Source organism: Cryptotermes secundus, unplaced genomic scaffold (genome assembly GCF_002891405.2).
Source record: "Cryptotermes secundus unplaced genomic scaffold, Csec_1.0 scaffold1950, whole genome shotgun sequence".
Lineage (NCBI taxonomy): Eukaryota > Metazoa > Arthropoda > Insecta > Blattodea > Kalotermitidae > Cryptotermes > Cryptotermes secundus.
Genome location: NW_019721536.1, coordinates 288,600 through 302,061, shown reverse-complemented (window position 1 = coordinate 302,061; position 13,462 = coordinate 288,600). Strand labels below are relative to the sequence as shown.

The 13,462-nt window shown below is 41.5% G+C and overlaps 1 protein-coding gene across 1 annotated transcript in view; it reads left to right on the top strand.

Moving 5' to 3' along the window:
• Positions 1 to 7,788, top strand: part of LOC111875582 (popeye domain-containing 2-like) — a 100,819-nt gene extending 93,031 nt beyond the window's left edge. Inside the window, exon 6 of the mRNA XM_023871933.1 lies at positions 7,463 to 7,788. Coding sequence (XP_023727701.1) covers positions 7,463 to 7,527 — 65 coding nt within the window. The 3' untranslated portion in view covers positions 7,528 to 7,788. The remainder of the gene's footprint in view (positions 1 to 7,462) is intronic.
• Positions 7,789 to 13,462: the final 5,674 nt, after the last annotated feature.

Sequence of the window (13,462 nt, the reverse complement as noted above, 5' to 3'; positions counted from 1 at the left end):
TCCATCGTTCGGAATTCTAGGTAATAGAGGACATGACGTTTCAGAAAATGGATCTGTTTCAGTCTTCACTTTAGAGAGGATGGCACCTACTCAGTTCGGTCCCTTAGAAAGAGCTAATCTCAATCACTGGACAACTCCTGTCAGATTTACCCAGATATTTCAACATATAAGAGTAGGCTGACGGGAAAGGACCATATATTTTACAAAGTGAGGTGGAAAAAGCTATAAAGGAAATGAAGGGAAAGGCTACAGGAGATGATGATGTACCTGGAGATGTGCTCAAGTTGCTGGGAGAAGGTGGTTTGAAAACACTGACAAAACTAATGAACACCATATATGAAAGTGGAGAGTGGCCCAAGGACTTTACAGAAGTGACAATGATTGCCTTAAAGAAAAAGACAAAAGCTACAAAATGCAGTGACCATCGCACAATAAGCCTTATTGCACATACAGCAAAGATAATAGCAAAGATACTTAAAAGAAGAATTGAAAGGAAAATAAAGGATGTACTTGGAGAAGATCAGTTTGGATTTAGAAGAGGAAAAGGAACCAGGGATGCAATTGGGATGTTGAGAATTATAGCGGAACGAACTTTGGAGATAGATGAAGAACTGTGTGTTTGCTTCATAGACTGGCAGAAGGCATTTGACCGGGTAAACTGGACCAAATTAATGCAGATCCTGAAAGAAACAGGTATCGATTGGCATGAAAGAAGATTGATTAGCAAATTGTACATGGATCAGAAAGTTAGAGTACGACTGGACAGAGGGGAGACAGGAAGTGTGCAGATTGGAAGAGGAGTTCGACAAGGATGCTGTTTATCACCAATTCTGTTCAACTTGTACAGCGAATGCCTTACCAAGGAAGCTCTGGATGGGCTCGGAGACTTCAAAGTAGGAGGGCAAATTATTCAAACTGTGAAATATGCAGATGACCTTGTGTTAATGGCTAAGGAAGAAACTGTGCTACAGGGCATGATTGATAGACTAATTGAAATTGGAAGGTGCTATGGCATGGAAATGAATGTGGAGAAAACAAAAGTAATGAAAATTTCGAGACAACCAACCCCAGTCACAATAAAGATAGACCAAAAACAAGTGGAGAATGTGAAATGTTTTAAATATTTGGGTAGCTTGTTAACAGATGATGGAAGGTGTATGTGTGAAATTAAATCCAGGATTGCCATGGCAAAAGCTGCATTTAGCAAGAAGAAGAATCTTTTTACCAGCAAATTGGACTTAAATTTGAGGAAGAAACTAGTGAAATGCTACATTTGGAGCATAGCTCTGTATGGGGCTGAAACATGGACACTTAGGGCAGTAGATCAGAAACATCTGGAAAGTTTTGAAATGTGGTGTTGGAGAAGAATGGAGAATTTCAGTTGGACCGATTGTGTGAGAAATGAAGAAGTGTTAATTAGAGTCAGTGAGCAGAGGAATATCCTACACGAAATAAGAAAATGGAAGGCTTATTGGATTGGTCATGTTTTACGCAGAAACTGCCTTCTAAAAGAAGTTATCAATGGAAAGATAGTGGGGCGGGTAGAAGTGACCAGAAGATGAGGAAGAAAACGTAAGAAGGTGCTGGATGACCTTGGGGACAGAAGAGAATATTTTCATTTGAAGGAGAAAGCTCTAGATCGCATTAAATGGAGGAATTGTTTTGGAAGAGACTGTGGACCTGTCATCTTGACAGATTACTGATGATGATGATGATGAAGAGTAGGCTAGTTCAGAGGGAGATAAGAAGAAACCATGAAATAAAAATTGTGATAGAACACGCACATACGTGGAACTAGGATAGAAACGGAGGTAGGAATTTGTGCTACAATACCTAGCTGACAAGAACCAAGTGCATGAACACCAATGCGAGGAAATGAGAAAAATTGTAAAGACATGCAATATCTACCACTAATGCCATCTGTGGAATAACCTGAAAACTTGAGATTGGAACCTTGTGGAAACGCATGAAGAGTCTGTCACATCATGTAGACCTTCTCTGTGAGTTATAAACCTCATTGCTGATGAGGGATATCCAGATAGGAGAAATGTCCAAACTGGGTTGGCTGATTGGATTGGTTAAGCATCCCATATGGGCCAATTCCATGTATTTCCTATACCTGCTGTTACACTCCATTTCCAAAATCCTGGCATCATCTCAACCTACTCTGTGACCCTCTTCATAGGTCTATTAGGCTAATTTTGAGTTTTCTAGAAGACCCTGTTGGAGATCATGCCTATGTTCACAGAGCCACACAGCTAGAGGTCTTCCTGTTTCCCAATATAGTTTCTTCCACACCCACAGGGAATACTGCAGATGCACTGTGCCATCTGTTGCGGATCTCTTTCCTGCCTTGTTCTCATGAGTGAACTCCTAAATGTGTATTTAGTTCTGAAGATCGTCCTGATGTTGTGTCGATTCCCTATACGTTTGAACTTCTCAGAAACACCCTTACATATGGGATGTACACAGAGCCTAGGGTCTTTTGCTCTCTATTCGGACAACTGCTACCCTTGGAGTCAATGAAACTTTGTGGATAACCGTTGAGCTGGAGATCACTTCTCAGGCTGCTGTTTCTTTAACCAGGTTTTGTCATTCTTGGCATGTGGTGGAAGCTCTGTTGTGCAGACTCTGAATAAAACCTCTTTTCACATGCCGCGGTTAGTTAGAGTTGAAGTTGAGGTACCGGCCAATGTGGGTGTGTTGCCTGTAGGCTATGGTGGCTAATGTCGTCTCTTCCCTGCTGACCAGCACACCAAGAAAGGAAATTTCACTGTCGGAATATGTTTTCCAAGGTGAACTGGATGAACGGCCTTAAACTGTTGAGGTGGCTGAGGAATTCCTATAAATGCTCTTGACCACGAGGCCACTTTCGCAAAATTCTCCATCAAGATCTTGTTCACAGTTGGTGATAAGGAGCTTCCCATAGCCATGCCCCCTTTCTGTTCGAATAAACTGTCACTCGCCTGAAAATATATGGTTCTCATGCAGACCTCCAGCAGCTCCATGATGTCTTCTACCTGCAGGCCAGACCATTCCGGCAGTGTGTCATCGTTGTGGAGCTGTTTCTGACGATCTGTAGGACTTCATCGACTGGAACATTGGTGAAGAGACTCATGATATAAAAGCTAACAAGGGTATCTGAGGAATGAAGATGAACAGACTTCAGCAATTGTAAAAAGTGGCTCGAATTCTAAACGAAGTGTCCCGATTTTCGGGCAAGAGACTTAGTATCTAATGGATAAAGCTAGCCAGGGCATAGCAAGGAGAACTATAGGCCTCAGGGAAATGTCCGGTTTGTGAATCTTGGGAAGACCATATAAATGCGGAGGTTTGCTGTAGTGGAGAGCCAACTTGTGTTTAAGATCAATGGGGAGAGTAGTTTTGTGCTTGAGAAGGAGTTTTTGTATTGTCCTCTCAATTTTAGCTGTAGGATCTCTTGGCAAGGGTTCATAAACCCCAGACTCAAACAAAATGTTCAACTTCTCCTTGTATTTGTATTAGTCAAACACCACTGTGCAGTTTCCCTTGTCCGCCTGAAGAATCCTAATATCCTTTTTGAGCCTCAAAGATTTTATGGCTTTCAACTCCTTCGTGGTCATGTTAGGTCTGGAAGACTTAGACTTCTCTAACATGGACCTTTTTTCCAATCAGAATTCCATGCCCATGGTCTGTGGAAACAGCGGATTCCACAGTACATGTCATATCCAGGTTGAAGTGTGGAAAGGTTACGGCAAAATTCAAACGTCTCTTTAGGAATTCTTCCTCCACGTCTGTAAGAATCTGTTCAGAAAGACTGAGAATAAATTTGTTGGAGGTAGATACTGGCATAGGCCTATTCTGTTGATTATTGAGAGCAAAAATTTTATGAATATAAGTCTGTTTTAACTTGTTCAAGATTTCCCTAAATGAGCTATCGACAGCGGTGAAGATATGATGTTGGTTAGAATTAACTAGAGATGATTTGTGAAAATTCTCTATTTCCTGGATTTTCTGCAGTAGTGAGGCCTTGGTGTGGTAATGGAAGTGAAGTCTGTCTCTTGGGAGTACCTGACTGGCACCCTAGCCAGTTATGGAGGTGCGTCGACTATTGAACAGAGTCTTCACTGTGAAGCCTTTTGGGATGATGCATATCATTAGGAAAGTAATGTGGTTCAGGGTTTTGGCAAGCTGGATTTTCAAGCATTCCAATTTTCTTACAAAAAACCAAGTGCATGAGCACCAATGCGAAGAAATGGGAGAAATTGTCAGCTAGGTTTCTAACAAATTTCTACCTCCTTTTCTGTCCTAGTTTCACGCATGTGCATGCTCTATCACAGTTTTTATTTCATGGTTTCTTGTTATCTCACACTGAACTAGCATAGTCTTATATGTTGAAATAGCTGGGTAAATTTGACACGAGTTGTCAGTTAGTCTCTCAATCTGTCTTGGTGTCGAGTCCCAGCTGGGGCTCATGACCAGATTTTTCTTTTAAATGAAAGTTACTGTCCTGTCCATGTGGGGCCCCCTCTCTGACAAGAGGTCAGGTCTGTCATTTGTCAGTCATAGTCAATAGTATTAGTCCATTGTCACAATGTATACTTATTTACAATCGAGTTTAATATCTAATATGTATAATACTGTGATATATTTGCGCTATGCAGGACACACACACCCATCCCCCACGGAGACATAACAGCATTTCCCACTGTGACGTAACAAGGGGACCACCGCTGTAACATGAGGCAACAGGGAACGGTATAAAAAGCCGGCTGAGCAGTATGTGATGAGAGTGTGGATCGTGAAGTCGCCGAGTTAAGTTGTAGCGAGTGAATCGTGAACGTGAAGAATACCGGAATGTGCGATTAGAGGTGATAGTGTGAGAAAGTATTGGGAGCGTGCAATACATTGGCACTGCGATAGCTCCCGTATTGTACTGTGAATAAGTGAAGACTATTGAAGACAGAGTGAACAGATTATTGTGTAGGGTTTATAAATTAGGTAAACCCGCAACTGTGTTATAAATAATTGTAGTTACGATTTGTATGTTGTTAAATAAACCAATAATCCGAACGGCGTCTTCAGTAGCAAAACACGTTACAATATATGCAAGGTATCTGTCAGTCCAGGCTCAGTACAGAAGACTATGTCCAATTTCTTGCAATATTTTCTACCACGGCAGTCTAGTCACTTGAACGGTCGTATGTCTGACCACCGCCAAGTTTAAGCCTCTTATACCTTCTGTGACGGGCTTCGTCTTGTCCGATGTTGCAAATATTCTCATTATCATGATTTTGTATGACTTCGGCTTGTTGCCGGCATAATTTTGTTATGTAGGCATATACATATGGGATTTTGAACGCCATGTGCAAATCGCGGACTGGTGTGCTTCTTGGAAAATTGCCAGTGGTGCGGAGAACCTTGTTTTGCAGGCGCTGCAATTTCTTTAGATGGGTGTCTGCTGCAAACTCCCAGGCGGGATTTATTGAAGATTACACCGACTACGAGAGGAGGCCCCCCTGAGTCTTATCTTCTTAATTTTAATATTCCAGCACTCATACCAGGTCTCCATTGACCTGAGACCACGCTGGAGTTTTCTAACAATAAAACCCTTCTTGCGATCTGCCGCATACAGACAGATGTCGCACGCAAAGAGGGCCAGGTGAACATCATGTGTTTGGGGGGCATCATTAATATACATATTGAAAAGGGTAGGGGCAGGACCGAGCCTTCTGTAACCCCTGCTTCCATTTCCCTTGGCATTGACATTTCGCCTTCAACCGAAACTATGAATTTATGTTGAGAGAGAAAGGATCCAATAAGCTTGGTCATACTGTTCGAGAATTGAAATTTTGATAACATATACAGCAATCCTGAGTGTCGCGTGATATCATTGCAGATATCATTGAACTCCTCAGTTTTATACTTCAGACACTACTAGCAGAAGATCTAAATCATAAACATTCATTTTGGAATATCATAAAGTCAACCCTTAATTGCTCGACACGACTGAATTTACTGCATATAAATGAGTTTTTAGATTTCAGCACCTTAATGTCTCACTGATTACTATCCTGAGGAAGTGGAAATGAATCACCGAAGCACGTTACATATTAGCTGATAATAGGAAACCGCACAGAAACGCAATTGTGAGAGGACTAAACATGCTCCCTTGCCTGGAAATTGTGTTTCTCGGTCCCTCCGCAAGTTGTGTTGCCGTTCCTCAATTTGCTCTGCTCCTTTCACTAACATGTGTTCAATTCAAGCTGATAACAATTCTCAGAAATCACGGTTGTGTTGCGGTTGCAGTTTCCTTGGTGTACCTTCGGCCTTAGCTGTGCGCTATGCGACCCTGAGCTCGTCTTACCTATGACACACTTTGTCCACCACAAATCACACTTGACCAGACCCGGGATCGAATCCGGGCCGCCGCATTGAGAAGCTAGCGACCAACCGCTTGAGCTACGACGTGGCCAGGTTACATGTATGTTGCTGTGAATCGTTTGAATCATTTGAGTTTTCTTTTTCGAATGTGTTGGATCCTCTGCAGTGCTTTGTGTTATTGTTAGAGTCCTCGTTATCTTTAAAACAATTTTTGACACACATAGCTTTTCCTATGAAACAAGTTCCAACTTTAGAAGAACGACTGCGCTTCATAGAAGAGGATTGATGTAGCCCAGCGACTAGGCATGCCACCATCAGCCCAAAATTCGAACATCGTTAACACTGAAAATTTATGATTCTGTTTGAAAAGGATAGGTGCTACTAAACAAATGAGGATCAATGGCTTTTTCAAAAAGAAGTAATGCATTTTTGACTTGACAGTGGAAATAATATCATTGGTGTACATTTTTTTATTTAGTAAATACATATAGGTAAATGTGACCATTTCTATTCGTTTATATAAGCATCTATCGTTTTTCCGAATCCATCGTTTTTTTCAGAACCCCCGACAAAAACGATGAATCGTGCTTTCACTGTATTACATTTGCAGATGGACATGTGGCCAGCAACACAACAATCTGTAAGACAACAAATGCCATCGTTATATTCCTCAACCTTGAATTTATTTTAGTGGATTTTAAGTAATTACTTTTAACATATACAGCTTATTTATCCAGCAGTAGAATTTTAGTGTTCAAGATCTAATGCTAGGAAAAATCCCTTTATTATAAATCAAGTCCAAACACATATGTACAGTATTTCTTTACAATGCTGACTACACCTGATGATGACCAGTGCTGGCCAAAACTTGTAAAGGCAAACTATTATATTCACCTTTTAAGCTTGTTACATTTATTGGACCTTAATATTTATTGGTATATCAAAAATTTTAATAGCTCAAGATTCCTCTTTTAAAAAATATTGATATTTTTCTGACTGGAAGAAAGCATTGCTTCATGATTTACTATATTGGTTTGTGTCTGTGAGTGTGCTGTGAGATATATGCCATTTGATGAGCATTCACTTTTTGTTTTTACAGCAGCTGATCCGAATGCCTGGCGTCTGGGACGAATAGAAGAAGGTGATCATGAAACACCAGTATGAAAGGAGAATTCTGATGCTGTACCACTGACCAGTGAGTGGTTTTGAGTATGAAAGTATGTGTGTCAGAACGAAGGCAGTCTATGTAAGAACTGAATTTAAATATAATACTCAAGATGGCTATCCACCATGTTAATCTTTCTGTATAACACACTGAGTTATACATCTGTGTTGTCCAATTCTTAGACAAGAACCTGCATCCTTTATAGTATTTACACAATTTGTGGTATTCCTTGTATTAATTGTGTTAATGGAAGTCTGAAGTTGTACATTTATTTTTACCGTTTGTATACTTTGTTTAAAAATGTTTGTAGAAAGTAAATGTTTAAATATTGCTTGAAGATACCAGGGACTTGATGTTTCATTATATATCCTATGAGATACTGGTATTTCAGCATTTTTTCTCTCCCCCCCCCTCCAAATCCACAGGTAAATTTTAGTATGACTTGAACACTGAAAATTACAATGGGCTGTGAGAATGTTTTGAAAGGATACAGCAATATATTCAGTTTATATTCACCAGTGATTGCAGTTGACTCACAAATGACGCATTTTGTCATTACCAATCACAATAACATCGTTGCTCAGCCTTGAAAATATTTTATGTTATATATATGTAAGAGGGGTGGGCCACAATCCAGCCCTTGCATCATGACCAACAATGTTCTATTGTGCTTCCTTTTTAATTAACCCCTTATTAATCCTACACTTTGAATGAAATGCAGTATTTTATTTATGGAGGTGTCATAGTAGTCACTTGGTTACGTAAAGAACTGGCCAAAGTGAGGAAATCTTAAATGAGCTATGGCCTCACAATTGCATAGAATATGTTTGGCTGATTCGTCTTCTTTCAGGCACCATTTACAAGTGGGATCCTCTGTCAATCCCAGCTTTAAAAGGTGTCCTTTTAGGTAGCAGTGTCCTGTGAACAGTCATATCATCCACCTTAATTGGTCTCTGTTTAATTCCAACAGATCCTTCGTTATTCTGGTGGAGGGACCTGATATATGTTCCGTTACCTGTTTGAGTCCAGTTTTGGATTTCTATTGTTATATGTGATTTCTGTTAGTCCAGTCCCCGACCGCTTTCTTGGCAACTCCAACTGAGATGCTGCAAGCTGGTTCAGGTTCTGTGAATGGATGTTCAGATCTTGTTCATGCCAGCTGATCTGCCGCTTCATTGCCAGCAATACCCTAGTGATCTGGCATCCATATCAGCTGAAATCTGTTATGTTCGGCCAGTTGTATGAGGGATTGGTGGCAGTCCCAAACGAGTTTTGAGGTAATCCGATGTTTGCCAAGTGCTTTGATTGCAGCTTGACTATTTGCTATTATATAGATGTTCCTATTCTTATAGTTCCTATCTAGATTCTTAACTGCACATGCCTTGATGGTGTATAATTCTTTCTCGAATACTGTCATGTACTGCCCAAGACTAAAACTAACTTTCCTCCATGTTCCATGGCAATACACCCCGGTTCCAGTGCCTTTTTTCTCTCCTGGAACCATCTGTATACCAAATTAGTCCCTCTGTTCTATCAGGTAGAAACCCCTTCTTCCATTCACTTCTGTCAGAGAATCTGATCATGAATGGTTTATCACAGACATGTCTTGGTATCATTCTGTCAGAACCCATCTGTAGGATAGGTTTTTTTTCCATGTCCTGAGTCATGTATGCATGTCCAGAACCTTCAGATTTGTGTTTCCATTGTTCATAGCAATGTAGTCTGTAGTTTCCTATCTTGGCCTCCACATCAACCTGCAACTACAGTGGGGGGAGCCCAAGGATGTCTTCAATTGCAGCTATTGTAGCTGTTGTCATTACTCCTGTGATTCCCAGGCAGGCCATCCTTTGAATTTTCCTAACTTCTGCCTAACTTGTTTTGAGTTTAACTCTGGGCCACCATATAGTGGCAGCATAAGTAACTATGGGTCTTACTACCTCAGTGTAAATGGGCCGCGGCGGCCAGGGTTCGATCCCGGGTCTCGTCAATTGGGATTTGTGGTGGACAAAGTGGCGCTTGGGCGGGTTTTCTCCGAGTGCTTCGGTTTCCCCTGTCAATCTTCATTCCACCAAATTCTCCATAATCATAATCACCCAGGGCAGGTACAATAGGCCAATCATTGGCCGCCGTGCTGATTGGACCCAGTTGGACTCCATTACTACTGCTGTGTAGCCTTTGGTTTCAGTCCCAAAATTGTCTCAAATATACCTCTGCATGTCCAGAAGGTCGTATTGGCCTTGTTGATAAACTTCTCCAGGTGCTTTTTCTGTCTCAGTCCCTTGTGCAGTGTTATTCCAAGGTAATTGACTTCACTGGATAACTGGATTATTTTTTGAAGAGTATCGGTTCTTTAAGCCCCTTTATGATCCTCTTCCTGTCGAAGGTTATGACTACCATCTTACATGGGTAGATAGACAACTTCATTCTTTCACACCACTGTTGGACTGTGCACAGGACTGTTTGTCAGACCTCTGACACAGTTTGAAGGAATTTTACACTAATTAGGATTGCTCTGTCACCAGCATATCCTACTGTCTATTAGCCATTGCTGTTGAGCCCTGAAGATCATCCATGACGAGGCTCCACAGCAGACGCAACAACACACCTCCCTTTGGACACCCTCTGGCCGCAGTCGCCCCCATTGACTCTCATGACAATGTAGCATTTATATTCCTGATTTCCAACATGGAAGAGATCCATCTGCATATAGCGGGCTCAGTACCATGCTTTTCAGCAGCCTGTTTTATGGTATCAAATAAGGTTCTATCAAAAGCTCCCTCAATGTAAAGGAATGCTCCAAGGGCAATCTCCTTGTGGTCGATGGCATTTTCTGTACATGAAACCACATTATGCAGTGCAGTTTCAGTAGATACACCTATTTGGGAAGCGTGTTGGTTTCGGTGTATAAAATACTTCTTCAGTGCACCGTCCCTAGTTTCTCCATCGTCTTCGAAAGGAAAGACGACAGGCTAATGGGACGATAATCCTTAGCCTCAGTATAATCAGGTTTCCCAGGCTTAGGAATAACTGTCACCTTAACTAGCCTCCAGGCCGCAGGGATAAGCCCATGTGCCATGCAGGCTCTAAATATGCGGCATAGGTGTGGGGCTACATGTTCCGCCCCTTGCTGTAAAAGTGCCGGTACAATTCCATCTGTTCCCACAGACTTAAATGGTTTAAAGATATTTAACCTTTAAGAGCCGAGCGACACCATATATGAAAATAAAGTCAAGGGGACGAATGACGCCATATGTCGTCGCGCAGTCCACGCGTGCGGCCGGCTTTTTAAAATCTAATTTTAAGTTATAAATTCTTTTCCTACTTACATTATTTTTGGTCACCAGCTTTATAAGTTGTCTCTCTTCCCACCTGCGTCATCTGACAGAAGTTGGCTTCGTGTGGAAATCTTGGAAACATCCGGAAATCCAGAGTCCGACATCGCACTTCACGCACTTTGTCTAGACGGTTCTTCGTTTCCCACGCGAAAAGCACATACGACACCTCAATTGCGAAGTAGAGGAAGTCGGCCAGTGATGTGGTTTGGCCTCCTATAATCGAGATATCTCCGATAAAACGGCAGGGGTTCGACCCCTGGGCCGTTGATGGCGAGGTGGACCCCTTCCAGCATGTTCCGCACAAGAGCGAGACGAAATTCTCTGTGTGACAACAGGATGTAACTGTTCAGATCCAGGAGATGGAAAAATAGTTTATTTGTCCATTTCCAGGTTCGACGACAGATGCTATAACTGTTTGCCACAGTTTGCCCACAGCTCCACATGAATAATTATTCACACTCCTCTTCCCATGCTGGTGTGGTGGTCCCCAGGTTGCCGACCAAGATGATGGGTCTTCGTCGAAATCAATTTCTGATTCACTTTCCTCAACGCCACTCTCAGAATTGAATGTACAACAATCTGATTCGGAGTCGTTTATGAGTTGAAATATGTCAGCGTCTTCCTAACGAGACAGCACAATGGTTGGTTCACGCTTTTGATACTGCTTGGCAGTATTAGGATGCTAACCATGAAAGTACTTATAATCTACTTCCAGCAGAGTGAGAACAGAGAGCTTGTTGTTTTGCGACAAGCGAAAATAAACAATCAAGGTTCTTGTATACGAATAGATACTCACCCCACATCTCTGCATACGGAAGAAATGACGTACGTGTATAATCTTTCGAGACATGCAGGACTAAACATGACTACATAAACCATCCGCTGCTGTGTTGCAACATTTACATACAACATTCTTCGTTCCAAGAACTCTGAATTCTTGTAGAGAGCCGACAAATTTGGGAATTTTTTACTTGGAATCAGTCTAAAAATGTTTACACATTTTATAAAGTCTGTAAATTACAATATCTGATTCTACATTCTTTCTAGAAAAAAACAGCGTTTATTTGGTTCATTTATCACAAAAATTGTAGAAATCACAGCAATTTTAGGAAATGATTACAGTTTTTATTGCTTTAAAATTGCGGGTATTTAAATCAAATCCGTCCCGCTGCCATTACCGGAATTTAAAGGGCCGTCACTTAAAGGTTAAAGCCCATCTAATTTTGAATTGATTGATGACGCGCTTGGCTAGGTTCCAGTCTGCCCTGTTCGTAATGCGTCCGCTTATGCCCACGTTCTGCTGCTGACCCTGTCCATCATCATATGACTCATCAATCGGTTTTGAATCAGGAAATTGAACCCCAAACAGGTCTTTTGGTGTCTCTTTCCCAGTTTGAGTATGCTGACCATCAGGCAGCTTAACAGTGCTAACTCTGTTAGTCGCCTGTTTTACTATGATCCTCATGAGTCTGACGCTGCCTGGTACATCATTGATCTCCTTGCAGTACCTCCTCCATGAGGATCGCTTGCCTTTCCTTATTTCTTCATTATAACAGGTGAGGCTTTCCTTATAGGTGTCCCCTAACCCTGTTCTTTTTGCTATATTAAATGGCTTTCTTCTTTTGGCTTTCAGCTCACTCAGCTTTTTATTCCCTGGTGAGTGAGTGGTCTTGGCTGGGCAGTTATGATAATAGGACAAGATGATGGCCTGTGCAACTGGTCAACAGACCGATCTATGTCCTTTGTCCTGCATAATCTATGCCATAAGGTTCCCAGATTCACTTTTGTGCTGTCTCTATATGACTCCAATTTGATTCTTATGGGGTTCCTGAAAGTAGCTTGATTTGTTGATATGTTACCAATTTGAAAGCAAATGTATCTGTGATCTGGCAAAGACCGCTCATCAGAAATATACCAGTTACTTATACTTACCAGATGGGTGTGTGTGTGTGTTTTTTTTTCCTTTTCTTTTTTCTTCTTTTGGGTGCCTAGTGCGAGGCCAATAACTTCCTGTTGCAAACCACAAAGGTAGGTTCGTTACCATGATTAAGAATATTCAGGTTCGAACTCACCAGAAATTCCATGAGGCTTTCTCCTCTTGGATCGGTTCCGGTGCTCCCCCACAGTGTGTTGTGTGCATTGGCATTACATCCAATGATGAGTTGCTTTTTCCTGCTGTGGCAGTAGTTGATGATGTGCCTCACTTCCTTGGTTGGTGGTGGTTCATCTAAATCATATGGAAAGTAGGCAGAAGCAACAATGAGCTCCTTAACAGCCTCCACCATATGTGTATGTTATTCTCACCATTGTTTCATCTCTAGAAGAGAGCTCCAGCAAAGGTAAGGTATTAATATGGTTCCTGATATAGATGCAGGATCTTTTGTTTTTCTGGGTACAACAGAACAGATTGTTCCCCAAGAATTAGTTAACCCTCTCACTTGGCCCCTATATGTCCAGGGTTCTTGAATTAGTGCTATATCTGCCCTCCCTTCAGCTAGCTGCTGGCATAGAGTTGCCCTGGTTGCTTTGCTGAACGAATATTATGCTGTGTGTATGTTTGAAATGTGTGTCTAAATCCTTATGTTCATTCTTTATTTGG